Source organism: Fonsecaea monophora, assembly GCF_001642475.1.
Source record: "Fonsecaea monophora strain CBS 269.37 chromosome Unknown Scaff76, whole genome shotgun sequence".
NCBI classification, from domain to species: domain Eukaryota; kingdom Fungi; phylum Ascomycota; class Eurotiomycetes; order Chaetothyriales; family Herpotrichiellaceae; genus Fonsecaea; species Fonsecaea monophora.
The window spans coordinates 115,454-143,276 of NW_019174007.1; the positions used below are offsets into that span (position 1 = coordinate 115,454).

Here is a 27,823-nt window from a genome sequence, read left to right on the forward strand (position 1 = left end):
CAGCCCGCCATCTTTCCAAACACCCCAAGATCCTTTCTTCTTTCAGATTTTCTATTCAGCCGCTGCTGATTCCACCTCCATCTTAGACTTCCATCTTCCTCCTTTGTATTGCTTTCTTTCTCATCTTCTTCATTCCAGTATCGCGTACAGAAGCCATTTGCGCGTGAACCTCCTTTCTCTACAGGTTTCCTGCTCGACGCATTCCCGCGCTAACTGGGAGCCCTCAATTGAACCGTTATTGTTCACCTACACGATTTTTAATACACGCCTCGCTTTCCAGGCATCATGAGTGTACGTTGTTTCCATGCCGAGAGACATTGGTTGGCTTCACCCTTTGCCCCGACTCCTGAAACGCAGCCAACAGATATCCTACAACCATTGCTTTGTGCTTCCCCATTGAGAGCTATTGCTGACTGCCGCATCGCTCCGATTAGAACTACCAGCAAGGCGGCCAGGGTTATGGCACCTATAATCCCTACGGACAAGCAGGCAATCCCTACGCTCAGGGGGGCAATGGCAATGAAGCATATGGCAATCAGGGAAACTATAGTGAACGCCCCGAGCCCCAGCAACAAGGGAGCAGCTATTATGCTCAAGATGAACAGCGGCAAGGCGGTTACGGTACACAAAGCTCGACGATACCTTTCTGTGGCTGCTGGCTAATATACGCTTTTCAGAAATGAGAAACATGAACGGCGCCGACCCGAACCGGATTCTCAATGAATGCCGGGCTGTCGATCAAGCTATCGATGAAATCGAGGCAGATCTACAGCGTCTCAAGGGCCTCCAAGCACGATACCTCGCAGACACAAATACATCTGCCCAATCGCCGTTGCGCGTGGAGGTTGATCGGACGGGAGAAACGATCATGACAAAGTACCGTGGTCTCGTCAGCCGCGTCAAGAATATCAAGCAGCAACCGGAGTCCGGGAACCCGCGCAATGCTCCCCAGGTGGGCAAAATTGATCGAAGGCTGAAGACCGCGATCAATCAGTACCAACAAGTAGAGCGCGAATTCCGGAAGGCGTCTCAAGAACAGATGGCGAGACAATATCGGATCGTCCGCCCCGACGCCTCAGACGCGGAAGTGCGCGAAGCTGTTGAAGATCCTAATAACCAACAAATCTTTTCTTCTGCCTTGATCCAGAGTGACCGACGCGGTGAAGCACAGTCTGTCGCACGAAACGTCTCGCAACGTCACGAAGATATCCAGAAGATTGAACGACAAATGATTGAGCTTGCCCAGCTCTTCCAAGATCTCGAGGCACTGGTGGTGCAGCAAGAGCCCGCAGTCACGCAGATCGAGGAGCAAGGCGAGCAAGTCGCAGAACATGTGTCCAAGGCAAATGTTGAGCTCGAGGGCGCGGTCGTCAAGGCCCGAGCTGCCCGCCGCAAGAAGTGGATGTGCTTAGGCATTGTCGGTGAGTGTTGTTCCGGTTCTACTGGCGGGAATATGCTAACTTGTGCCCAGTCCTCATTATCATCATTATTGTTGTGGTCGTGGCGGTGGCAGTTACGGTGACGAAAAATTAGGAAGGCGGTAACAACAGTCCTCCACCGTCATGAACACACAAAACCATGTTCAATCGCTGGCGAGAATCGTGACATGTGGAACTGGCAGCTCCGCGTTGCAATTGGTTCTTGCAGGTTTACTTACATTTGACTTCATGTCCACGAAAGGTGGACAGCATCTATTGTTGGTGAAGCAGACCACAAGGTACCTTTTTCTTTGTGTGTGTTTTTGGATCGCCCGAGAGTTGACACAACTCGCATTGTGAGGAAGATCAGAGCGCGATAGAGCGGGCGGGGATGGTGGCAGGGAGAGGTTTCAGAATTTCCTATGTTTTCGCAGAAAAGCCGGCGCAAAAGTGTTCATTTTGTCTTTTTTTTCGGTCCCTTTTGGTGGTGGAGGGGATCCTGGGCTGGTTGGCAAGGATTGACATTGTACAGCATCAGAACGCCCAATTAGATACACACACTACCCGCTAATAATTTCTTTCAACTTGTTTTGGACGGTATTGTCGGATTCATTCTTCTACCCAGGTGCAGCAGTAGCAGGATTGATTGTGTATTCAGTTTTGTAGCTCGGTTTCTCGTTTCCACGGTCCACCACATCGACACTTGCTCGCGGCGCATTACAAGGTTAAATGCCATGTAGCGCGATTGATTTTCGCGGCTCTTTGTCAACCGGTATGGCGGATGTCTCCTTTACGTAGGGGTATAGAGCTCGACCATCCAGACAGAGTCGTGCCGTAGGATCTTAGAAGACAAGCGTCTCTGGAACCCTACATATATATGCATACGTAGTCTGTACTGCAAGTTTAGCACTCACGCGGCGCCCTGTGCGTCCTTTTTCCTCGCGAGCTCCCTCTCCACCTCCTCCGGCGTCTTAGTCCGAAGCTGGAGAGCGTGGATTCCGCCGGGCCGATCGAGCTCCTCTTTCAGCAGTGAGTAGATCATCCTGTGCCGCGCCGGTTGCGGCTTCGCTTGGAATGACGGAGAGGTGATGTCCAGACTAGCCTTTGTGTTAGTAGTTTAGAAGAAGAAGCATAATGTGGGGGAAGTTTCCGCAGAGCCTGAGGAGGAGAAGGGGATCTGGAGATGATATGACTCCGATCCTATCACACGAGGCTGCGACGCCCGGGAACCCCAAGATCATGGTGAAGAGCACACGCGCCAGTGGCCGGGAAAGGGACGAAGACAAACAGGCCATTCACTTACAAGAAGTGCGTTTCCTTTGAAGTCGAGCCTACCATGGCCTTGTGGTGGGAATGAAGATGAGAGTCGTTTCGAATGGTGAGGCTTGTGGGGTTCAAAGCCTCTGTCACCTGTCGCCAAGGTTAGACACCGTCCCACAGCAAACTGACTGGGTATGTTCAAGAACTGGGCAGATAGATAGATGTGTCCTGAAACGGGGCGGAAACGCCATGGCTTTCTTTCGCTTCTTCTCAGCTCACCTTTCTTCGGATCGTGTCCTCCACGGGCGTGGTGGAGCTGCTCGCCATCCTTCTCGTCGATACTGCACGGCAAAACGAGGTGCCAGCAGTTACATAGCGCCTCATTTGGCCACTGACTGGATGGCTTTTCGAGGGGATGGATTTTGGCGCACACACACCAGAGATTGAAGGGATGGAGGGATTTTGATGATTGCAGCAAAGATTCAGACTGCGGTCGAGTAAATGATGATGAATGGACATTTTTACGCTGGGGCATTATGTTACTAAGCGCAATTTACAAGGCTTATTCTACGACCTCACTTGATGACCTGCATTTGGGGGCAAAAAGACCCCTTGAGGAGCTAGTGTAAGCGGTTGTCAGAAGCGCCCACAGAATCCAGAAACAAGATATGGGAACCAGGTATATGAGAACAGCGAGATCTTGAGTGGACCGTGTAACAAGTTGCTTACAAGACTAATATACAACTAGGGTAGCCGAGCATCCTTCTGCTTCCTTCTTGTCCACCTCAGACTTTCAGCCGCGTCGCCTGGAAGCTTATTTGTTGACGTGGGCCAAGCTGGTCGACTTGGTCCCTCTCTACTCGTATCGCGACGTTAACACAAAGGACAAAACCCCTTGACATCACGGCTGGTCGATTTACTCTGTGTTCCCCCAAGTTGAGGTCATCGCTACCTTGTCCATCATGGCCGATTCAGCTTCAGCGCACCTTGCTTCACACATGGCCAAGCTAAACCCATTTTCCAAGAAGAATGGCAAAGTCGACAATGAGGACGCCGGCGAAGTCATTGATGCCTCGACGGTTGCTGGCGGCGGTCATGGCTCCCGCGAAACCAACATCACCAAGCATCAACTCCGAGTCAGCCATGCTCTCAAGGCGTTCCTGGTCAAGCACCATGTTCTCTCAGAGGAAGAGGCCGCACTGGACAATCCAGACACAGTGACCGAGTCACTGCACGCTCTCCTCAACAAGCCGCATATTAACGTCCCGTCGTACATAACAGATCGGTCTCGTCCGTTGTCCGAATACTTTATCAGTTCGAGTCACAACACCTACTTGGTGGCTCACCAGCTTTACGGCAATTCTTCTGCCGATGCCTACAGGACTGCTCTTAGAACGGGATCGCGCTGCGTGGAGATCGATGCGTGGGACGATGAGGAAAATAAGGACGAGCCAAAGGTCACGCATGGCTACACGCTTGTCTCTAATATCTCATTCCGCGCCGTATGTGAAACGATTCGTGATGTCATGGACGAGGAAGCCCGTCAGGCGCCATCTCATCCAGACTGTAGAGCATCTCCAATCCTCCTATCTTTGGAGAACCATTGCGACGCACATGGTCAACGGCGTCTCGTCGAGATCATGAAAGAGGTATGGGGCGACCGACTGCTGAGTAAGGCTGTCAGGCAAAAAGGGCACGAGGAGCAGCAAGGCTCTGACGACCAAGTGACTCTCGAAGAGCTGGGGTCAAAAATAGTCGTCATTGTCGAATACCACTTTCCCAACGAACCCAAAAGTGAAGAGGAGAGCTCCAACTCGGACGACGAGGATGAAGAAACGAGACAGGCGAAGAAGGCTTACAACGACAAGAAGAAGGCTGCACCCACCATCATCATCCCTGAGCTGGCAGAGTTAGGTGTGTACGCTCAATCAGTGAAACCGCGCGACAATTCTTGGTATGGTGAAGCCGGGCTCAAGGACGGACCTCATCATCACCTTATCAATGTCTCTGAGAGTGGTCTAAAGGACCATATGCCCGCCGAGAACGACAAAATTGCTCGCCATAACGCCCGACATCTAATGCGGGTGTATCCCAAAGGGACGCGGATCTCGTCCCGAAACCTCAAACCGGTGCAGTTCTGGGGTATCGGAGCGCAAGTCTGTGCCCTCAACTGGCAGACATTTGGGGCTAGCATACAGTTGAATGAAGCGCTGTTCAGCGGCACAGATGGATATGTTTTGAAGCCAGCGGCTTTGCGGGCCGGCGGATCTGGCCGACTCAACACCGGGAAGAGGAAGATGCTCCGCCTGCATGTTGCAGGAGCCACAGATATACCTGTACCAGAGGGGCGAGAACCTGGCGATATCAAGCCATACTTGACCTGTAAACTCTACCACCCTGACATCGATGAGGATGACGCGCCAAAGCGCAAGACGGCACATTACAGGCAACACAAACTCGGGCTGCTGCATAGAGGTGAGAATCCTCCGCCCACAGATCCTATCTGGGACGAGACGTTGCTATGGGACTATGACGACAATGAGCTAGTGTTCCTCCGCATGCTCATCAAGAGCGATGACAGTTTTGCCATCAACCCCATCTTTGCGGTGGCTGCGGTGAGGTTGCTGTACGTAGCTCCGGGCTGGAATTTTATCCGCATGCTGGACTTGAAGGGAAGAGAGACCAGATGCTCGATCCTTGTCAAATTCGAGATCGTGGATGAGATGTGATGAAGGGAACCATGTGCTGGAATTGAAAGGTCGTATGTGATACACAGAAGAACAGTATTGACGAGGCAGACGCGGGTCATGAAAGCACGAGGCTCCGGCAGAAATTTGAGTCCTGCGGGCCCATGCGGAGTAACACATGCAATTTTGAGCTTTAGCATTTTCTAATACATCATCTCTCTGTCAACACGAGTCATAGTTCTTCTTCCACCACTTCTCATCTTCGGTCAGTTCGAACACCGTTGCTCAAGCCTGATATTTTCGTGTGAGCGAGGCAACAATCGACAATGGTTGCGGGATGGTTGCTACCCCTCCGACCTGTCGCCTCTTCACTGCGGCGACCACTCAGCTCTGCAGGGCTGCTGGCCGTATAGGAGCAGGAGCTGGATCAGGGTCGTCACGGCACCGGCCAGCGCTCCCAAACCCCTTCACATTCACCTCTACGCTATGCCAGAATCCCCTAGGATTTTCTGTTAGGAGGGCGTTGTCGTCGTCAACTTCGACGTCCGCTCTCCCCTCATCCCCGATCTTCGCGGCCATTGCGAGCCATGACCCGGAATCCCCCGCGATAATACACAGTGCCTCAGACCGGACCTTCAGCTACGGCAGTCTCCTACGCGATGTTGCTGCCGCAAAGGACAGGATTGCCGCTGTCTCCGCCGCGGGAAGAAAATCCCCTCTGGCCGGGGAGAGGATCGCTTTTCTGGCGGAAAACGGTTATGATTATGTGGGTGCGCGACCATACCATACCAGACCTGACTAGACTAGAGCCAGTGCCCTGGGAAATTCCCTTGCTGTGCTGCTGCAGCTGCAGAATGCTGACGAAGACCTTACTCTAAAAAGTGACGTTCCTCGCGATCCTCGCGCACGATGCAATCGCCCTCCCCTTGGCACATACCCATCCCAGCTCCGAGCTGCGGTACATCCTCGAGAACAGCGAGGCAGCTCTGTTCCTCTCGACGGAGAAATTCTCACACAAGGCACAAGAGGTGGTGAAAGAAGGACTCAACCATGTCCCAAGACTGGAGATCCTCTCCAAAATCGAGACCGGGGCTGCGTTCTCCGCCGAACATGTCAAGTTGGATGACTCCGACAGTATTGAGAATGGCGGGTTCATGCTCTACACCTCCGGGACCACCAGTCGTCCCAAGGGTGTGGTGCTATCTGCCGCAAACATGGCGGCACAGGCCAGTTCTCTGATTGAAGCATGGAAATACACCCCCTCAGACCTGCTCCTCCACGTTCTCCCACTACATCACATTCACGGGACTATCAACGCCTTGTATACTCCTTTGATGGCCGGCTCTGCGATCGAGTTCGCGTACCCGTTCAATGCAGAGACTGTGTGGAAGCGTCTGGCTACACCGTTTCTCCCTGACCCTTCCTCTCCCTCGACAAGCCAAAGGAAAAGGCCGATAACTTTCCTTACATGTGTCCCGACGATATACAACCGACTGCTCGCAACTCACTCCTCCCTTTCTCCAGAATTGCAGACCGCAACCCGCGCGGCGATCAATCCCCGCCACCTTCGACTGAACATTTCCGGGTCCGCGGCCCTTCCTACACCGACCAAAAAGGCTTGGACGGAGCTTTCTGGCGGCAATGTCCTTCTGGAGCGCTACGGGATGACCGAGGTCGGCATGGCGCTATCTTGTGGACTGGCGTTTGAGGACCGGGTAGACGGTTCAGTTGGGTGGCCGTTGCCAGGAGTCGAGATACGGCTCGTTGACACTGAGACAGACACGGTCATAACGCCCGGCGAAGAAATGGACGAAAGGGGCCAGCCGCGAGAAGGGGAAATCCAGCTCCGTGGCCCTACAGTGTTCAAGGAGTACTTCCGCAACCCGTCTGCCACGGCGGCAGAGTTTGTCGAGTCTGAGGACGGAAAAGGCAATTGGTTCAAGACGGGCGACGTGGCGATCCGCACACTCGTCCCGGGAACGGGAATGTCGCCCGAGCAAGCCTGGGCCCGTGGGCCTATGTACTTCATCCGAGGCCGCAAATCCATCGACATCATCAAAACGGGCGGCGAAAAAGTGTCGGCCCTGGAAATCGAACGAGAACTCCTCTCGCTGCCGGAAATTGCGGAAGCCGCCGTGGTCGGCGTCCCCAGCGAACAATGGGGCCAAAAGGTCGCCGCGGTTGTGGTTCTGAATGACAAAGGGAAGAGCGGCGGCCGGGGCGGCAAGCAATGGGGGGCCATGGACATGCGCAGGGCCCTCAAGGATAACTTGGCCAATTACAAGATTCCGCAGGAGTTGAAGGTCGTCGAGCACATTCCGCGCAACGCCATGGGCAAAATCAACAAGAAGATGCTCGTGAAGCAGGTCTTTTCGACAGGGATTTGAGAAGGAGCTCAGCCTCAGCCTCAGCCCTGGCTACACCGCTACTGCAGCTACTGCAGCCACTCAGCAACTTGGCAACTCACTAAGCAGATCGGCTGGGGGCTGTCCCAGTCGGGCTGTGTGTATGTGTGTGTGTGTGTGTATAACTCGAATCGGGACGATCAATTACCTCTGGTGCTTGGAATCCATGAGCTATCAAGTTGACACGCCCCCTTCGAGTCCTGTCCATCAATCAGTCCCGAGGGGAACACAGAAACTCAGTTCATTCGCTTTTCGGTTCACACGGTTTCGGGGCGCATGCCAGGCCATCAACGACGCGACACATCGGGTTGGTAAATTGGGTGACAAGATAGACCTGGGGGGCTTCTGACTGACTATCGCGATTGACATTGATGTGGTCACTGTGGTGTACAAGCAAAGTAGCACGTGCGGCATCTTGAGATACTGGTGTACATTCCTGAAGAGAAAACCCCGTTCGCCACTCCCTCCCTGTCCACTCGCTCTTTGAAGAGAGAGTGAGACGCTTTTTAGTCCTCCACTCCACGAGGATAAGACTACGATGGTTTCTGCATTGCATGGTAGACACTTGACATTGCTGCTCAAAGCACCGCGTCAAAACTAGATCTCAGTGAAAGACCCCCGGTGATGGGCGAGATCTGGCCCTATGTCTGTGTCTGTGCCTTTAGTCATGCGAGATATCCACGGTACAGATACTTGAGGGCCTTCTTTACGAGGTAATATAGTCGGTTCGGGTCGAAGTGAGTGGATTGGAAGATCTGAAGAAACAGACCACTGACAGGGGAGCTGAATCCCTACCTATATCGGTAGCTTCTGGGTCGGTCCGGTTCGTAGAGTCATGGTGGCCGATCAAAGCCTACCGTGCGGCGTGCCCAGAATGGAAGCGCTCTGTCACCCTCGCCTTGTGACTCATCTGACAGCACGGTTCGTCCAGGGTTCGTCGTCTATCTGTCGTCACCCACGCCGGTGCATATAGACGCATACTATCTCCTCCACCCCTGCCTTCGCTTGCTAGTCTTCTCCAGGATGTGTCTATCGCACTGTGGTTGCGACAAGTTGTGAGGTGCACACCACGTGACTTGAGCCTCTGCCGGGAGGGGTTTCTCTGTCCGAAGAGGTCAGCTGTTCAGCCTGCGGAGACGTGGCCCAACGAGCATGAGGTGGAATTGGTCACTTGTGTGTGCCTTATCCGCAGCAGTGCATGAAGAAACCATCCCCGAACCTGTTTTTGGACCGCAACTCGCTTGTGGACTCTCTGATCAAATCATTAGAATTCGTTATCATTGTCGTCTTTGGGTCAATTTCTTGTGAACGTTGTCATTCCTCTTGCAGCATCACTTCAGGCCGTCAAAATTATGCAGTCTCCCGAAGTGCCTGAGACCAGGAGTTTTCAATGTATCAGCACGACCGAATACGTCGCGTCCACCGGTTTGATATCACATTCTCCTATTGCTGTTGGTGATTGTACTTAGGAGGCGCTTGAGTCCACCAGCGCGTGTTTGGTCGACACCTCGCCACGTTGACGACTTACCGCTGCTGGTCAAATGATGAGGGTGTTTGCACCTCAGGCGGTGTTCACGATACCCACCCGGCCACACTCGTGCGTCCAATGAGTGCTGCTGGCTCTGTCGTCGATTGGAGTAGCGAAACAATTTCGGTGAGGTGAGCCCTGCCACCGCGCCCGACATGAAGATGAGATGAATGGCCAATATGTTGAAACACATATTAGTCGGTCAAGACCCGTGCTGCCGAGGTGCTTACATTTTTTTCCTGCTGGTTTCAGTCAAAAGAAATATTAGGACGGAACAGGTAGAAATCGCGCAAGCTCTTGTTGGTGATACACATATCATCAAGTTGCAAACCACGGCCAGTACCAGTCCAGTTTTGGGAGAGGCGCCTCAAAACCTTCCACTCTGAGTGCATAAAAGATGCCCGGCCATATGGGTTGTGACGAGGGTATGCACACCATCAAGGACTGACCCTGTGGCTAACGTTGTTTGCAGCAAAAGAAACACAAGAACACGCGCCACTGAACGCATACCTGGAATTGTCGATTCGAGCGGATCCATGGACGGCATTGAGGGTTCATGTTGAAACTCAACAACCAGATCGCCGCCTTCTCGAATGGCTGGACAAGCAGAGCAGTCTTACACTCGGTCTCGTCAAAGCACCGGTGGTGAAAGCACAGCTATGAGAGGAAGCAACCGTTGTCATAACGTCGGTTGTCTCGTTTCAAAGGTAAACTTGCGAGAAGAAATCTGCCTTTACCCTTGGAAGCCCCACACACTGACCTCTTGCAGGTATCAGCAACAAAATAGTGGGCAACCTTCGGGATTCCGGAGGTTGGCACGTTGGTTCATGCGGGAGGTGGGGGAGGCGAATGTGTGCAGGGGTTTTCGAGCCGACGGCTTGGAGAGCGATAATGGCCACGAGTACGTAAGAAAAGGAGAAAGATGCACTAGAAGTCTGGCTTTGCTTGAACTGGTGCAGGGGGGGGGGAGTTCTGCAATCTGAATAATCGTTGATCAGGGCATGTTGTCAGTTCTGTGCAGGTGATCAAGAGTCAAGTCACCACTGTTGAATCGGTCGGCCGACTTGCCGGATGCAGGAGAGCCACGGATTAATGTTGTTCCATGTCTCCAGGCATCAAGCACCCGACGAGGCGAGTTACCTGTAAATCTAACTATCATTATTATCCACCATCAAGCCAATATCTATCCAATGCCATCTCTTCTCATTGTTATCTAGCCTTCATGGGCCAATACCGGCCTTCGTGATGTCACTTCAATGTCTAAAGGTCAAGTCCGCCCCACCCTAACCCGACGTCACCTAAATATACCGCCATACTTGATTTCGGGGGACAAAGGACAACAGGACAATATATCCTGACATCCAGGACAAAAGGATACGGATGTCACCTCCCACCTCCGGGCGAGACCCCTCTCGTCGATGTGGAACAATAGCCGAGCGGTGTACGAGGAACAATCTCGTACCCATTCAATCAAAGTCTACCAAATGCCGCTTCCCGGTCGATCCTGAGCAATGAGGCTGGCACCAATACCATGAATCTTATGAATTAGGCAGAATTGGCCTGGCTTTGTTACTCCTCTTGCACCCTCCAATGACGGCTTCGTCCGGCCATATTCCGACTATGAGGTCAATGCGTTACCCCAGAATTTCCCCATTTCATTTCCGGCGGCACCATCCTTGTACACTTCATTTGCGAGGAACCGCAAACTTTGGATCTCCATGCTGGGAAAACTGTATCTGGTGACTTGACCTGCAGGACGGGTCGGTGGAAGGTTGGTGGAGAATAATGCCGTGACCATGAAGCCAGCTCTGAGGTGCTTCCCCGCCGTGGCTTCGACGAATTCCGCCTGAAGCTCAAGTTCTGACACCACATAAAACGGTGACTTTGAAGAAGAGGGGCGATTTTCATCTACACGGTGCTTCTACATTTTCTGGCCTATCTAAAAGGTTGACCTAGACGTGAGTTCATAGCGACTAGTCATGAAATTCCCTGTCGTTGGAGCTGCGGCTTTGCTTCTCCTCAGCGCTTTTACAAAGGCTCAGAATTCTTCCTCAAACGTCCCTGTCATCGATCTCGGGTATGTGAAATACAGTGGCCATCAGAATGCCACCGCAGGCATCAACTACTACCGTGGCATCCGTTATGCTGCCCCCCCTACAGGTGAACTGCGCTGGGCGAAACCTGTGCCAATTGAATCTATGAACAACTATAACGGCCAGACCATCAATGCTTCGACCCTTGGCCCGGCATGCTATCAGTCGTCTGCGAGGTCTACTTATGCTACTCCTTCAGCTCCACAGGGGCAGTCAGAGGATTGTCTGCTCCTCGACGTGCTCGTGCCGTCCAAGCCTGTCTCAACAGCCTTGCCTGTACTCTTTACGTAAGTAGTATCTCTTTGAACCACCTATCCACAATTAGAGCATGCCAGGCTATCTCTAGAGGTATGCCAGGCTTGGAAGAGGTCCAAAATATTCCCCCTCCCTGCGTTCCTACTCAAACTTTAACACTAAATACGCCAAATTAGCATACATGGCGGTGGCTACGTTGGGGGCAGCGCTCCGTTCTCTTATCCAGGAGATGCCCTGGTCAATCGGTCTGACGGCAACATCATCTTCGTGGGTATTCAATATCGTCTGGGAATGTTCGGATTCATGGGCGGAGACACCATTGCTGAGAATGGAGCGCTGAACGCCGGTCTGCTTGATCAGCGAGCTGCCATGGACTGGGTCCAGCGGAACATCCGTGCCTTTGGTGGTGATCCAGGGCGTGTCACCATTTGGGGAGGCTCGGCAGGTGGAGGTAGCGTATCATGCCAGCTCATCGCCAATAGTGGTTCCGATTTCCCTCCTTTCGCGGCCGCGATCGCAGATCATCCCTGGTGGCAACCCTTTGCCAACAAGAGCATCCAGAACAACCAATTCAACACGGCTCTGAAGCTGTCAAACTGCACAGACATCAATTGCCTTCGAGGACTGTCTTCTACTACGCTGGGAAACCTGAACCAGGCAGTGATAAATGCAACGTACCCGGGGCCCGACAATGCATATGGTGTCTACTACTGGGGGCCAGTGGTGGATGGCAAGTTCATCCGCGATCTACCTGACCAAGAATTCGCAAAGGGCAACTTCTACAAGGTGCCGTTGATCACCAACCGCGATGCTTTTGAAGGATATACCTTCTCGAACATGACCCAAACGTCCCAGGTGGACGAAACGATTGATGTGAGTTTCAGTCGACCGCGTCCGTTGTGTTTCTATGCGGCTGCTGATAAGGAACCTCCGAAAAATAGGCCAAAGACCTCTTTCCCTCGGCCGGTCCGTCATTTTTCTCGCGTCTCTACTCGCTCTATCCTCGCAGCGACTTCAACAGCACCTTCTACCAGCGGCAGACCTGGTTCGGGGACTTTATCATCAATTGTCCGACATACTACATGGCTTCGTCCATGGTTGACTCGCTTTCCAACAACTCTGCAGTGTTTAAGCTGACGTTCGCCGCTGGAAGCGAGCTCCATGGCGCGACCAATCCGTTCATCTCGTCCAATGTGACCAACTACCCCGGCGCGAACAACCTGACCCTGGCGCATATCATGACCAGCTACTGGGTGAGCTTCACCGTCTTCCACGACCCGAACCCCTTGCGCACTGCCGGCGCGCCGTATTGGCCGAGTTATATCTCGGGAGCGCCGGGCACGACGGCCAATGGTGAAGGTGTCGGCTTCACGATCCAGGCCGTCACGTACAACAGTATCAGCTCGACGCGCGATCCTGATGCGGCGGCGCAGTGTGACTTTTTCAACTCCCGGGGATGGCAGATCCGGAATTAGCCCGCAACGCGAGAAGAGCGGCTTTGGCTATTCGGTCCTTGTATTAGTGCCTTGTGTGCGGGATGTTTCCATCTACACCTACATCGACAAGTACAAGTACAAGTCCCTCGTCTGCTCGTACAAGTATAGGGACAAACAAGGACAAGTAACCGGACGACGAGAGGGTGTGCGCCTCCGAATTTTCTCCGACTCGCGGCGAGCCATACCGAGTAAATGCTTGTGCCCCATCCGTACGTACGTACGTATGCAATATGTACTACCTACTAGTAGGTATGTACCGAGAATGTGCGCGACACAAAAATTCACACTGCGCACAATGAATTCAAAGTAACCGTACTTGTGCAGTCGTTACCTTCTCTACGTAAATCCCCTCGCGAATGATACTCGAACCCGTACTTGCGAGTTAGTGCAGTCAGTATTTAGGTACCTAGATATATACGAGGTACACGTAAGTACTCGGATTAGACGTACTCACTCATTCGTTGAACCGGAGGGTACGGAAGACCTAACAAAATAGACAGAGATGGAAGCGGAAGACGTTCCGTGATATGGCATACAGTACGCGGTACGAGATACATCGTTCTTCCCCCCCACATCTCCTCTGGCTGCGCGATGTCTAGAGTACCTGCACAGGCGCATCAAGGACATTTGTGTCACTACACACGTCTCGGCGCTGGTTTCTGCTGGCAACACCGCTTGTCCTGTCGACCTGTCCATCTCACTGGGCTGAATATCTAACCAGTTCGCCATGTATCGTCGTCTTCTTTTCGGCATGACACAGAAGATGGCCGTACCTTTTGTAATGCGGCTATAGCATGTAGCGGTAGTCGGGACTCATATCACCCAGTTCTGTCTTCTCGTACTCTGTCAGTCCAATGTCGTGCGTCTTCTCGCGTTTCCGATTCTGGGTCAGACAAGCGAGATAGTAGATGATGCACGAGGCGCCACTGAGGCAAATGAATCCCATACAGATGCTGTAGCCTTTGTGGAAGAAGCTTTTGGCGTCAGTGGCTTCGAAGCTGTAACTGGCAATGATGCCTATCAAGAAGGATTAATATTTCCTCAGCATAATAAAGAAGACATAACTCACCTCCAATGTTGCCAAACCCAATCTGCCACGCTGTGCCCACCGCGCGGCGGTGGTGACCACCCAGGTTCATCGAGAACCAGCACACAATAACTGGCATGGCACTGTATGTTCCCGAGGTGATCATAAACAGGGCACCATAATCCAAATCCGTATTGTGATGCTCAGTCATGAGTATGGCAAAGCCTGCAATGGCAATAAAAATATTCACCATAGCAAACACAAACCGGTGGCGAAAGCGATCCGAAAGCGCAGCAATGAGCATGCTCCAACCAAAGGCCGCAGCCCACGGTGGGACAGAGTGCAGTTGGGTTCCAATGGCGCTGTATCCGTACGTCTTGATGATGGTCGGAGCAAAGTAAGCGTAACTGTAGGCTGCAACACCTGTCAGATATCCATCGTTTGAAAAACAAAATCGGATGAACCTACCAGGCACAATCAAACCAAAATACATGAAGCCTCCCACGATAATCTTGTAGTCTTTGAAGCAGTTGATGACATCCTTGACGGTGATGCGTCGGTCGAGAGCCGAATTCCCTTGATCATCTCGGAGCCGAGCCTTGATATACTCTCGCTCAGGTTCAGTCACCCATTTCGCGTCTTCGGGAAAGTCGGGGATGGCGAAGAACCAGACAAAGGAGACGACACAGGTCAAACAGCCTTCCAAGATGAAAACCCATCTCCAACCCAGATACCCTTCCATGCCGTTCATTTTCCCAATGGCCGAAGCGAGCAAGCCACCGAAAGCGCCAGCGAGCGTAGTGCTGGCAAAGAAGAATGTATATCTCTTCTGTGCTTCGTGTCTCTTATACCACATGCCAATGAGATAGAATGCTCCTTGGTGTCTGTTAGATGCATGGCCTCCGACACTGGAATTGAAACATCACTCACCGGGAAACATGCCAGTTTCGAAGAAGCCAAGGAAGAATCTGGTGGTGAGAAAACCGCCATACCCTTGAACTAGACCTTGACAAATAGTGACCAGGCCAAAGCCAAACATGCAGATGGACAGCCAAACATGAGGCCGCAGTCTCTTGAGGATGATGTTGGATGGGATCTCAAAGACTACGTAGGGGACAAAGAAGATGGTCAGGGCTGTGCTGTACTGAGTGCCGCTCAGGCCAAGATCCTTTTGAAGGCCAAAGATGGCGGCATTGGCGACATTGGTGCGATCCAGGAAAGCCAAAAGGTACATGACTGAGAGAACGGGAATGATGCGCAGGTCAATCTTGGTTATGAGTCTCCGCTCCGAGACTCCAGGCGGTAACACAGCGACTTCGCCGTCTCTGTATCCGGCAGCTGGATGAGCCAGATCTGGATCATAGCCCAGCTGGTTTTCACCCGTGCCATGCGCATCGTTGTAGGCATGCTGAGCCTTTTCATCTAAATGAGGGATTAGTTGGGAGGCGAATTGGCAATACAAGCTGACCTACCGGATCCGTCGATATCGAAGCGCATGATGGCGGCGAGAATAATGGCTTCTTGGAGTAAGAGATACAATGACGAAAATCCGGGGGAAGAAGAAGATCAAAGTGCGTCTCTAGGAGGACTGCGGGTCTCTTTGTAGAGTCACCAGGAGCCCTGCGAATGCCGGGGTTGGTAGCCGCCGGGGACTGGAACAGGAGCTTTGTCCGAAGCGAGTGGCAATCCTTGTGATGGTGTGTGCAGACATTTTCTCTGGACCTCCCACTGAGTTTGGGCGGTGGGGTTGAGCAGAGTAGAGGTGGCTGCCAGACAGAGGGCAGTTTGACAGCAGATCTTGTTGTGGAAATGGCATGGATGTAACATTGAAGAACTGGGTTCGAGTGGTTCCTGTGGGCGACTTGGCAACTTGGCTGGGCCAACCGACGAGCTATAGGCTGGGGAATTCAAGCAATGGTTGCTTGGAGCGACCTAAACCCTAGGCGCCGTGGAGAGAGAACCGCCCGATATGCTTAAACAAGCTTAGCAGTGGCGTCTGCCCCGCATGCTGGAGCAAGTAACCGATGCCAAATGTACGGGCGACAGACCGATAAGCCCGGGGGAGTGAGGGATAGTCGATGAATGAGGGCGGAGAAAGGACGAGTACCTTGTACTTGGGGGATGGTAGAAAGCGAGGACGAGGATGAGGTGGCGTGGCACTCGTGGTTATGCCCGGTAAGCTCAACCTGCAGGATTCCAGGTCGGATTTCAGTCTTGTAGCTCCTCCTATGGGTATATGCACCGAGTATCTCGTGTTTCTCTCCACCTCCTCTTGAGATAAAATCCCATTCTGGGTCTGTGTGTTATGCGGCTTTGGTCATAAGTTGGCCGTGGCTCCCAATAGGAAGTGGATAGACAACTGATGGTTGGTTCTCAGGGTCAACGTCTGAGTCGCCACTGCGGAAATATTTGCGCTCTTGTTCGAATAGATGATAGTTGTGTGGTGGTGATGGCGTTGGCTGTGGCGCTGTTCTAGAAGTTCCAATACGATGCGGTGCGGGTTGAGCCGGGAAGAGGGCGATCATGGGCCTTTTGCTATCAGGTCCTCTGGTGTGCCAGCCGATGCCTACCTAGGTATCGCTAGGCCTGGTCGGTGGCTGTTATAGGTATGAGGTCTGGTGAGCTCAATTGCCGAGGTGCTCTGGCTAGCTGCCAATAGAGATCAGTTGCTGCCCTCGACGCCCCCACGTCTCCTCCCGGAGTAAAAGAAACGTCAGAGGCAATTGCCCATTCCCTAGAATAAACCAGCAAGGTCACCGTAGGCCTGGAATGGGCTTAGCTGCCGTCTGGGCAAGCGTGGCAGTCCCAACTGTCCGGCGATTGGGCGTCCGACGTCCAACGTCCAACTTGTCTGGTTTCTCCTCGTCGCCATTTTGGGGAGATACTCATTGTCGACCACCACAAGTCAATGACCGCGCCCGCGCCCGATCACAGACAATAAGAGTCCATGGCTGCACCGCGCGCCTCAGCGCACGACAGTAGACTGAAAGGAGAGTGCTCGGCGTTAGGGCATGGGACACTGAGCCCCACGACGGTGTTTTCACTTTACCTGCCTCAGTTGCCCTCGATTCGTCTCCATCTCCATCACCATCACCATCGCCATCACCATCACCATCGCCATCACCATCACCATCGCCATCACCATCACCATCGCCATCACCATCACTGTTTCTTTCCTAGCTGACGATTCCAAATCTTCTTCTTGAATCTCTTCCAGCCATGAATCCATACTATCCTCCTTCTTTCTCTATCCCTGCTGCTCCTTTTGCCCCCATGTCCTCATCTGCCACCCCAGTCCTGGGAAAACGCAAACATGACAATTTGACAGCACAGTCTGGCGAATTTGGCAGTTTGCCCTCCCAGGCTCTTGGTCACCGTTTCCCGGCAAGACAGTTTCAGGAGATGCACTCCATCGAATCCATGTCCTCTAGGTATCAGGTCGGACCGTCAGCACTGCCAGGGATGACTTTCGGTTTAATCTCAGGCTCAACCGCAACCACTCCAGCCCGCCCCGTGATCTTCATCCACTCCACTGTCGAGAGCATGCAGGAAGGTCAACGCCCTACCATCGACCGGAACCAGACTCATTCGTTTGTGGGAAGCCCTGGACCCTCACCCGTTGACATACCAGGCCTTTCGTTGGACGCACCACGTACGAAAGCAAAAGCGAAAGCAAAACCCAAAAGACAAGTCTTCCTCCCCAGTCGACCGGTACAAAATTCCAAACTCGTCCACACCGACGTCTGGGCTGGTGTCTTCAGCTTTTGTGAGCCCAAGTTGCTGCTAGAACTGAAAACACTCAGTCGGTTCCACTATGAACTCCTCTCAGACAATTCCGTCATCTGGAGAAATAGCAGAATTCACCATTATGGCGCCGACATGCCAGAATGTCCCAGAGGACTCACAGAGAAGCAATACGTCGAGCTCTTGGCTGGTCGTGGCTGTCAGAGCAAAGATTGTCACCTGGGCAGGACTTTCAAGGTTCACTGGACATTTCAAGTTCGATTGTGCTCGGGCTGCTTCAAACAGAAAACAATGAGTGTAAGTCATCTTCTGTCGGTCCGTGCCTTACAATCATTCTGATCCGCGTGGCTTTTAGGAGAGTGCCCTTGCAGTCAATCGCCGGCACAGACTACCGATGAGCCCGACCCAAGTCCGCCCTAATGACAATCGTGCCCTTTGGGAGCTGCTGCCGCTCGCACGGACGGATGGGTAAGTGACCGATCACCTGGATTACCACAAGCGAGGGTCTTTCCGCTGACAAGGGTTCTGTAGCCGCCGCGACAATAACTCACGCCCCGTGGACACCGAAACAAACGACTGGGTGCATGCTGGTGGGAAGTTCACTTTTTTGAGAGCGTCCTTTGACAAAATTGAAGCAGAGTTCCAGCGCTTGCGCGGGTCAGATCCGTCAAACAATGCGCTCATGGTGTGGGCAGATAAGATCCATAGGGAAACAATGGAGTTCATGGCTGAGGTAAACACACTGGAGGCGTGGTTCAAAGAGCACGGGAAGACGACTCCCAATCCTGCGGGTAAAGCTTGGCGACAAAAGAGGATCGACTTCTTCCAAGCACGTGCCGCAGAGCTGGAGCCACCCATGGACAGCAGAATCTTATGGAAGATGGCTGCTTTCGTCCGCAATCTCAAAATTGCGACGGAGCCTACAGAGCGAATGTGGGACCAGCTAAAGCCAAAGATTGAGCCATACCGGCTTCAGGCCCACCAAGTCGTCCAATTCGAGCGTGTCATGAAATCTGAACGCCTCGAGTCCGAGCCACAAGTCAGGCTGTTTAGGCGCCTTCAGGAGCACCGCCGGTGCAGAAAGGCAGCGCCGCCCTCGTTTCGACCAGAGCAAAGAGACGTCCTCATATGCGCGCACTTGGTTTACAAGCAATGTGTCAAGGAAAATGTGGCCGACGAAGATCTTCTATTACTGTGCCTGGAGAGGTTGTTCGTCACGTACCACATGAATGATCGCCGCGCAGTGGGACTCAACTACGACGGAACCACTGGTCTATATCGTCTCAGTCTGGACGATGCTCGGATGGTTGTCGAGGAAGTTCTTGAAAAGGCCATCTCGCCACACTCAGAACGGGGCAGGATCGTCTTTCAAAGTCTGAGATGCAGAGGCTGTACGCGAAATGACCACGTCCGAACCTGGTCCTTCGTGAGTGCGTTTGAACACATTCTTGAAACCCATGCCAGGAACGTTGGCGAGGGTCTTGAGTACTATCAATTTGCCAACCCACACCCTGTGAAGAGTCTTCCGGGATTGTCTTCAGAAGACACTGGGGTCGAGTACAAATTCCCCTGGTATACGACAAAATGGCCGATCAGTCTGCCTCTTGTCCCTTGCCACCAAGATATCTCGAAACTGGACAATTGGCAGCCGAACGTTCAAACTAAGTTCGCGCCCCTACCCGTAGCTCTCCGGATGTCCGCTTTTCATGGCCGACAGGCTCTCCAGCAAAAGCACGCGGCCGACGACTTCGGTCCGAATCTGTTGTACGCGGCTGAGCAGTTGAACGGAATTTGGCTTCCAGGGCCTTCTCAGATGAAGATTGCCTTAAAATACGCTCTGGACCTCTACGCTCAGAAGCATGTGGAAGAGCCGCCCCTGTCGGCATTCATGGCATGCTTGGACGATTTGGCAACCGTGAACACTGACATCGAGCTGAAATTCCGATGTGGTATATGTGTCAACCAAGTTAAGACCGCCAACAGCAACAGAAGCAGTAAGAATAAGGCAGACATGGAGAGCATACAAAGACATTGGGACCACTCCCATGGTAGCGGATCTGTCAGCTGGGGTCAAGGACTGATGGATCTACCAAACGAGAGCCAGATTTTGCGAGAGATTGTAGGCGTCGACGATAGCCTACAAGGAAAGAAAGATGCGTTTGTGGAGCGAGAACATGTTCGGGCTTCAGATTCGAAGAAACGTAAGGACCCTAAGAGCAAGGTTCTTTTCAAGGTAACGTCGGCGGCAGAGGCGTTCGATGGGCTCTTTCCCAAGGTGGCTGAAGAATGAGGAACAGTGCCCGCGTTTTCCTGGAGGAGCGGCTCCCTGGATTCATCTTGACCTTGCGAGCAAGGTTTCATGTTTAGCACAAAGAGAGCGGCCGGCCTTTGTCGAACAGGCAAGGGTCATTGATGTACGAGTACTTTGCATTCGCCGCAGGTTCACAGATACTGCGAGCTGGATGAAAACGAGCTATCGAGCAACGGGGCCACAGGGCCACAGGGTCACGGAGCGACAGGGTGACAGACAGAGCAACAGCAGGACTGAGCAACAGGGCCACAGGCAGCAACAGCAGTGCTGGGTGTGAGGGACAAAGAGTGACAACAGTGCTGGGTATCTCATGGTCGTCCACAAACAGCCTGTCTCTCAGGCACAATTAGCTCAGAGCGACATGCACACACAGCTTCCTTCATAGAAAACAAATACATAGCTTTCAAGCACTAAATCTCGTGTGTTTGCGCCCATCCCGGGGGCGAAGAATAGCATGTTTCCCGAAATTACCTACAAGAGAAACAGACACCGAGGGCGTGGGGAGGTATTCCTAATCAGGCAAACAACAGCGAGACACGAGACCCAGGCAAATTTCCATGTGCCACCCTGATGCCTAATGATGACCCGGCTTTGGCCGTGACGAAATCAGCCGGAGAAAGACGTGCTTTTTTCTGCCTCTTGGATTACGAGAAAATTGATGGAGCCACTTATTGTTGGGTCATTGCCGCGGGCTAGCCACGAGTACCGAGTAGCATTCCCATTTCCTTCCCCTGCCAAGCCCGGATGAGGCTGACCGAGCGTGCTGCCAGGGCCACAAGTTCCCATTGGACTGGACTTTGTGAGTGGATGCCTTTTACTAACAAGATTAAGCAGCGTTCAATCATGACTCGCTAAAAGCGCGCCTGACCTATCGCTAGCGCCGAGCGCCGTAGCCCGCGTGCTGATAACGTCAATGCGGCGCGCCTTCTGATAAAGGGCAAAGAAAAAAATCTCATGATTTCTGCTTTGGGCCTTTTTTCCCTTTCCTAACAAGTACAAGGTACTGAAAAAGACTTCAGACTTGCCCATTGTTCCCCGTTCCTCCCCGCCACCCATGTACTTGTTACTTGCTGTAGGGACTGTGCGCGCACACCTTCGTTTCCACTCTCGGTCACTCCTTTTCCGTGGGTCCTGGGTCCGTCTTTGTCTTGTCTCTTTAGCAAGTGTGGACTGTGGACTGTGGACAGTGGACTGACTGACCGATGTCCAGTCGCCGATTGTCCATTATTCAGCCTCGCCGTGTTTGCCAACCCATGTCTCGGTGTCCATGACCTGTTCTGGAAAGTTCGGGACTTGTTCTTGCTCATTTTCTATAATTTGCTTCCCCCGTCCCGCTCTTCTTCATCCTCTCGTTCTGTTATCTGCGTTTCAAAACACCCCATTCTCTACTGTACCAGTAGCCAGTAGACGTCTTTGTGCATATAACCTCTCATAATGGCCGCCGCAACTGCTACCCGCACCTTTACCAAAGCTGTCGCACGCGGCACAGCTTCAGCCACCTCGTCCCTCCGTCTCGCTGCCCGCTCCTCACGATCCAGTGCGGCTGCGAAACAATTCTTCCAGCAATCATCCCGCCGCCAATATTCCTCCCAATCGGCTCCCAGATCCTCAAACACTACCACTGCCGCCTATGGCAGCGCAGCAGCAGTCGCCGCTCTTGCAGGGGGTTATTATTACTTCACCACCCAGGGTACAGCAGGGGATGGAAGGAAGATTCTTCTCGAAAGTCCCGAGGCTCTGAAAAAGGGCAGCGCAGGACAATCCACCGGGGTCTTTAAACCCACTGCTGAAGATTACCAGAAAGTGTACAACGCCATTGCGAAGCAGCTCTGGGAGATGGATGATTATGACGATGGCAGCTATGCTCCCGTGCTCTTGCGTCTGGCGTGGCATGCGTCGGGGACTTATGATGCTGCTACAGGCACTGGAGGAAGCAACGGCGCAACTATGCGGTTTGCTCCCGAGTCCGAGCACGGTGCCAACGCCGGCTTGAAGAGTGCCCGCGACTTCCTCGAGCCCATCAAGGCCCAGTTCCCCTGGATTTCATACTCCGACCTGTGGACCCTTGGTGGTGTCTGTGCCGTTCAAGAGATGTCTGGACCCATCATCCCCTGGAGACCCGGCCGACAGGACAAGGACGTCGCATTCTGCACACCGGACGGCCGCCTGCCCGACGCCTCCAAGGGCCCAGATCACATCCGGGCCATCTTTGGCCGCATGGGTTTCAATGATCAAGAGATGGTGGCCTTGTCCGGTGCTCACGCCGTTGGCCGATGCCACGCCAACCGCTCAGGATTCGATGGACCCTGGACCTTCTCCCCGACCATGTTCACAAACGATTTCTTCCGCCTGCTCATGGAGGAGAAGTGGGGCTGGCGATCCTGGAAGGGACCCAAGCAATACGAAGATGCCACGACGAAGAGCCTGATGATGTTGCCTACCGACATTGCCTTGATTCAAGACCCCATCTTCAAGACGTGGGTGGAGAAGTATGCCAAGGACCAGGATTTGTTTTTCAAGGACTTTTCGGATGTCTTGTGCAAGATGTTCGAATTGGGTGTCCCCTTCAAGTCGAAGCCCGAAGACCGGTTTCACTTCAAGCCGACCATTGATGAGGCTTGATCTTTGAACACCAACGAGGGATATTGTACAAAGAATGACATTTTTATAGAGAGAGAGAGAGAGAGAGAGAGAGAGAGAGAGAATACCCGGAGGAGAGCCAGCAGTGTATCTCGCTCGACACCTTTTGGTGAGAGTTTCTTTCCATCGGAATGATGTGTGTTCGAATATTGGCGCCCATTTTGCATTTGTTTTCAAAGCATGACCAAGTTGAGGTGAATCTACTTCGAGCGGTCCCTGGCGAGCTTCTCCAAATCTTCTGGACAAGGGAGCTCTACACACACAGCATAGTTCAAGAGCCTCATTTTGCTGGTTACGACGATGTATCAGTATGCGTCGTACCCTCAAGCGATTGATCAACAAGTGGGCAAAGCAGACAAATCGGGGGATATGGTGCATAGCGGTGGCGGCGGCGGATATTCAATGTCGATTGGAGCTGAGCTCATGTTAAGCGATAGACAATAGATTGTACCGAGTAATCAGAGACCAAATACTCTTTACCAAGCAGCACAGGATACAAGTGCATACAAGTACGTTGATAAGCATTGCCTCCTTACTTTGGGATTCAGTGTATCCCGTATACCTTGCTTGACCCAGTGGTTCGGAGGCCTCCTTGCTGCTTTACTCGTTCTGTGACATCTGCCCTGCTCTGTGTTAAAGCGGCTTACTCGTTTGACCAGAACCAGTCAGTACCTCGTATGTCGTATGGCTATGGTAAAAGGTCCAACTGACACCCCGGTCGATTCGTCAAATCAGATCAATACCTGACGGCAAAAGCACTTCGGGGATGGTGTACCTGAGCCGAGGTTAACTTTTGTGCCAGCAGATGTTGTTCGGCTTGACTTGGACAAAGGAGGAGGATGTGACTCCGAGTTACAAACAGAGGCGATCGACAAAACGGATGAAGCCCTAGACGATTTCATCACAGCGACAGAGCACGAGGCTGATGACAGGTTAAATCGTTCGAGACCGTCGCGCAGAGGGCCAAGCGATGTCCGTGGAGTTCATTCCTACCACAGAAAGTTTGGATTGCTGAAACTGTTGTCCGTCGCGGTGCCTTCAATAGCGAGGCAGACAAAACTATCAGCGGCCTCCTTTGACATAGATGAGAGAGAGAGATGCCTCCCTCAACTTCGAGCAACAAAAAGCTGTCGCAGCTGTCGTTGCAGATAGATATGGGACAGTCCCCTGCCTCATATCAGGACCACCCGGCACGGGTAGAACAAAGAGAAGGGCGCAGTTGCCTCGTCTTCTCATAATTACCTCATCGTCTTCGGAGCCGACCTCCATTTGCGGAAGCGTTATCCAGCACCTTCTGCGTGGGTTTGATCTGCCTCCTACTTTTGCCATATTCAAGTAGGTGCCCTGTCTCACCAGCAGATTGCCCGAGATGTGTACCTGGGATAGGCTGTCGGGATATCACAGCATCCTCATAGGGGTGAGTCGTCGGTGCAATAGTAGGGTGCCGTGAAATCTCGGGGGGTGCACTGGCGGGAATATCCACCCGACCGTACCTAGGCGTTATTTGTTCGCGCTGCGGTTGCCGCTCAATTTGCAGTCTGTCATACTGGCATGATGCAACCCTTTCCACTCCCGGATCAAGTGGCAGGACCGTTCCTTTTGTCTGCTGTACAATTTGTGGCGTGAGGGGATTGTCATGGCCCTGCCTCCTCTGAGCATTTGCCGCTTCCCTGTTACGGACCACAGTCTCCCGGTACGCATCTAGTGCCGCACACAGTGCTCGTAGGCGTGGATCTGCACCCCAGTCAAGGATGTTCTTGATCGCTCGAGAAACCGCTCGTATGCCGTTTTCATCCCGCAGAAGATGCTGTGATAATCCTTCGACGTGGAAGCTATGTTGTCCTCCTTCAGCTGGAGCTCCCAGCCAATGTACATTAATACATGCTAGTTGGTGGTCCATAGTGACAGAGAAATATTGTGGCTCTTCATAATCGAATTTGTCCATACCAAAGCTGCGCTGTGTCAGATCCATATTGCCGTTCAAGGCGATAGCTCCGGCACCAGCGGCCTGGTTTGTTGCAATATAGTGGGTTCCGTTCTTGGCCTGAGATTTGAACTCAATCTCGAGAAATGGAAATCGAACCTTCTGGTCCGGGGTGGCGTAACTTCGGCCGAACTGGTCGTCAACGAGAAGATCAATGGTCATAAGCTGTTTTTCAGTGAAGGCAGCTTGGGAATATCCGAAAGCCAAATCGGGTTTTGGTTTTGGCAAGGGAAGCGGCGTGGTAGGTACGTTAGCGTTGAGTGGGACGGGGACAGCATTGCACCACAGTTGATCGGCATTCATTTCCAACCTCTGGTCGGGTATCCTTTTCATAGCTGGAATTATATCTGGGACCAACTGCTTAATGATCTTATCCTCGGCATCATCTTGAAGTCTTCGAGATGTCCTCTTCAGCTCTTCAATGGTGGCATCATCGATCTCAGGTGAGACTCGTGAGCGTGATATTATTCGCTGTGCCCTTCTCATCAACTCTGGAGGAGGATTTTCTCGTTCGATGTAAATGTTGCGATAGCGCAATGATTGTCGATATTCGGTGTCATGCACACTGGCAGTAGATTTCTCTGACCTTCTCGACGATGTGGTGCTTTCACAGCTATTGTCTGGGGATGGAAGGATGGTGCCGGCGGCTTTGCGGGGCATCTTGATCACAGTCTCGGGCAGATGGGTTTGATGCTCTGTTGAAGCCCTGCGAGACCAGGAAGACCCTTCCAACCAATTTTCAATGGACTCCTCTTTGTCTGGAGGTTTGCTTCTTGCCTCGGCGTATTGTGCTGGTCTGCGTCTTGGACGTTTCGCCTGGTGATTCGATTCGTCTCCGTTATTCTCGCAACGTCGCCGCTTAGCTGTACAGGAGAAATTAGCAATATTGTCGATTGAGGTCATTGACGTAACTGACTGCTCTTGTGCACTCCTAACTGTGGAGTTGATACCGTGGATAGGCCTTCGCCCTCCTCTTTACGGTATTGGTGTGGCTTCACTTCTTCGCTCTGTGGATGAGGTAAATTCGTCTCTTGTTTCCCTCCCCTTGCTGTTCGTTGTGAGTTCGAAGGTCGTCTCTCCTGTAATCGGGGGCTTTTGCGAGGGGGCTTCGGGCCTTCTTTGGGGGCGTTTCGTGGGCGTTGATTCGCTGTGACATGGTCAGTCAAATGGCAATATAAAAGGAAGAAACTGACAGCTCTCCTCTATTCGTCGACTCTTTCGTCGGTACTCTGCGGTATCTTTCTCTTCCTCTTTGGCAGAAAGGTGCCGTTTTCCTATAGTCATTCAGTCAGGTTTGATTCTCAGTGACTGGTGCTGTTCCCCACGGTTTGAGCGACCAGGCGCGACCGGCTGCTGGTCAGGTCTGTTGTGGCCACTTCGCGCGGCGCCTGTGTCTCGCTTTGCAACACCTGCGGCCATATCGACTGGTAATGGATGACATGGAGGATGGTGCCTGCTTTCTATAGATGGCACAAGGACGCAAGAAAGACAAAAGCCGGGGGTTATGCATGTCACTTGGTGCATGTGTCGGCTGGTTCAAAAGTTACTGAGAGCCAACGATCTGCTCCGACCCCGAGAAGTTTGAGGCACGCTAGTATGTGGAACCCCCCCGCGATCGCCTGTTAGTCTTCTAAAAATCACGTGATTAAACCTTCCCCAGTCTTACTGAGATTCCTCCCCGTCGTCCCATCATTACTCCTCGTCGAGTGCGCACCTAAAGGTGAGTCCGATCTTAGTTCGCTTGAAACCTTATGATCGATGCTCTATGGTGTGGTCACCGTCTCTTACAAAACGCCCTGTGGACGTCGGGGTCTTGAATATTGGCGACTTCAAGTCTGAGCTATCAGAGTTCCGCTTTCTCTCCAAGCACGAGAAGGTGCATCCTCTAGCACCCCAGACCTTCGAGAGCCTTTACCGTCCAACACTCAGGCGATATCCCACATGTCAGAACGTGCGCGTGGAGGAACTCATCGATGACCATGGAATGGAAGGTTACATCTTCAAGGTCAACATAGATGGAGATGGTCCGTTCGCGCTGAAAGTGGTAAGCTGTCTTATTCCGTGTGAAATGATGAAAGATGAATATGAGCTGATGTACTGGAATTGTCGTAAGTTCAAACAAGTCCATCGCCCCCCTCGTCCTCACATCTGGCCATTCTCACGCAAGACCAGTCCGGTCTAAAGCGTGGATCGTCGCTGTCTTTGGGGCGTTTAGCACGGCCCCCGGCCCCGGGGTCGATCGGAGCGAAGAATTCTCCCGGAGGATTGCATTCCCACGACTTGTCACAATAATCGTAAGCTTGCTGGAGTGCATACCGCACCGGAGTCAGCATATATTGCGAGAAGAGTAACTCAAATTGACGCTCGTCCCAAATCTCGGCTTCGAGTTCAGTTGGAATTTGATTGTCCGGAGGGCTGAGGAGGGTTCGATCCAGTATCTCGCCATAAAGATTCCTGAGTGTGGTATAATTAAACTCTCCCCATTCTTCTACTCCGCCAAGATTAGAGTAGTGGATGCTGACGGTGTTAGGACCTGATAAAATATTGCTGCTGTCGATATCTGGATTTTTCCGGTCAAGGAACTCTTCAAGTGTGACCATGATGTTGTTTGCATGCCTCCGAGGTAGAATACCTACGTCTATTCATTTTGAGAATTCTGTCCGACGTGGTTTGCACAGTAGGAGGGAAACCATGACCGAGCTTCTTCCATGGTTGCCTTGACCATTGCAGCGGAAGAGGTTCGAATGACGTGGCATTCTGAGGCTGCTCCTCGCCTCAAAATGGTGTACTGCTCAGTCCGCCATTGGAACTGGCCAGCCGAGAAACTGACTTTAGATTTGATTCCACCTTATAATTCTGGGCCTCAGCACTGGATGAAGTGAAGACAGTTTGGATAAGAAGCAGGAATATGCAACGTCTATTATGGCATATTATTGTACATGTATATAGTGTGAGCCGATGGAGTCGGACGCTGT

The 27,823-nt window shown here is 52.5% G+C and overlaps 10 protein-coding genes across 10 annotated transcripts; 6 read left to right on the top strand and 4 right to left on the bottom strand.

Annotated features, from left to right (window-relative positions):
* Positions 1–285: 285 nt before the first annotated feature.
* Positions 286–1,533, top strand: AYO21_08618 (hypothetical protein; the record flags this gene model as incomplete). Its single annotated transcript, XM_022658561.1, has 4 exons — positions 286–291; positions 435–621; positions 678–1,421; positions 1,472–1,533. 4 exons carry the CDS (start codon positions 286–288, stop codon positions 1,531–1,533), a joined length of 999 nt encoding a protein of 332 aa, XP_022509152.1.
* Positions 1,534–2,328: 795 nt separating this feature from the next.
* Positions 2,329–3,005, bottom strand: AYO21_08619 (hypothetical protein; the record flags this gene model as incomplete). The annotated part of the gene is made up of 3 exons (XM_022658562.1): positions 2,329–2,515; positions 2,722–2,828; positions 2,958–3,005. The coding sequence occupies 3 exons, from the start codon at positions 3,003–3,005 to the stop codon at positions 2,329–2,331; spliced, it is 342 nt and encodes a 113-aa protein (XP_022509153.1).
* Positions 3,006–3,640: 635 nt separating this feature from the next.
* AYO21_08620 (hypothetical protein) lies at positions 3,641–5,407 on the top strand (the record flags this gene model as incomplete). Its single annotated transcript, XM_022658563.1, has 1 exon — positions 3,641–5,407. One exon carries the CDS (start codon positions 3,641–3,643, stop codon positions 5,405–5,407), a length of 1,767 nt encoding a protein of 588 aa, XP_022509154.1.
* Positions 5,408–5,702: 295 nt separating this feature from the next.
* On the top strand, positions 5,703–7,752 carry AYO21_08621 (hypothetical protein; the record flags this gene model as incomplete). Its single annotated transcript, XM_022658564.1, has 2 exons — positions 5,703–6,135; positions 6,248–7,752. 2 exons carry the CDS (start codon positions 5,703–5,705, stop codon positions 7,750–7,752), a joined length of 1,938 nt encoding a protein of 645 aa, XP_022509155.1.
* Positions 7,753–11,277: 3,525 nt separating this feature from the next.
* On the top strand, positions 11,278–13,121 carry AYO21_08622 (hypothetical protein; the record flags this gene model as incomplete). The annotated part of the gene is made up of 3 exons (XM_022658565.1): positions 11,278–11,678; positions 11,823–12,519; positions 12,588–13,121. 3 exons carry the CDS (start codon positions 11,278–11,280, stop codon positions 13,119–13,121), a joined length of 1,632 nt encoding a protein of 543 aa, XP_022509156.1.
* An 808-nt stretch (positions 13,122–13,929) lies between these two features.
* On the bottom strand, positions 13,930–15,666 carry AYO21_08623 (hypothetical protein; the record flags this gene model as incomplete). Its single annotated transcript, XM_022658566.1, has 5 exons — positions 13,930–14,159; positions 14,212–14,583; positions 14,638–15,045; positions 15,100–15,591; positions 15,642–15,666. 5 exons carry the CDS (start codon positions 15,664–15,666, stop codon positions 13,930–13,932), a joined length of 1,527 nt encoding a protein of 508 aa, XP_022509157.1.
* A 1,776-nt stretch (positions 15,667–17,442) lies between these two features.
* Positions 17,443–20,203, top strand: AYO21_08624 (hypothetical protein; the record flags this gene model as incomplete). Its single annotated transcript, XM_022658567.1, has 3 exons — positions 17,443–18,210; positions 18,269–18,381; positions 18,445–20,203. 3 exons carry the CDS (start codon positions 17,443–17,445, stop codon positions 20,201–20,203), a joined length of 2,640 nt encoding a protein of 879 aa, XP_022509158.1.
* A 1,455-nt stretch (positions 20,204–21,658) lies between these two features.
* On the top strand, positions 21,659–22,846 carry AYO21_08625 (hypothetical protein; the record flags this gene model as incomplete). The annotated part of the gene is made up of 1 exon (XM_022658568.1): positions 21,659–22,846. The coding sequence occupies one exon, from the start codon at positions 21,659–21,661 to the stop codon at positions 22,844–22,846; it is 1,188 nt and encodes a 395-aa protein (XP_022509159.1).
* Positions 22,847–24,107: 1,261 nt separating this feature from the next.
* AYO21_08626 (hypothetical protein) lies at positions 24,108–26,267 on the bottom strand (the record flags this gene model as incomplete). Its single annotated transcript, XM_022658569.1, has 4 exons — positions 24,108–25,711; positions 25,765–25,995; positions 26,042–26,122; positions 26,174–26,267. 4 exons carry the CDS (start codon positions 26,265–26,267, stop codon positions 24,108–24,110), a joined length of 2,010 nt encoding a protein of 669 aa, XP_022509160.1.
* Positions 26,268–26,733: 466 nt separating this feature from the next.
* Positions 26,734–27,448, bottom strand: AYO21_08627 (hypothetical protein; the record flags this gene model as incomplete). Its single annotated transcript, XM_022658570.1, has 2 exons — positions 26,734–26,945; positions 26,995–27,448. The coding sequence occupies 2 exons, from the start codon at positions 27,446–27,448 to the stop codon at positions 26,734–26,736; spliced, it is 666 nt and encodes a 221-aa protein (XP_022509161.1).
* Between the last annotated feature and the right edge of the window lie 375 nt (positions 27,449–27,823).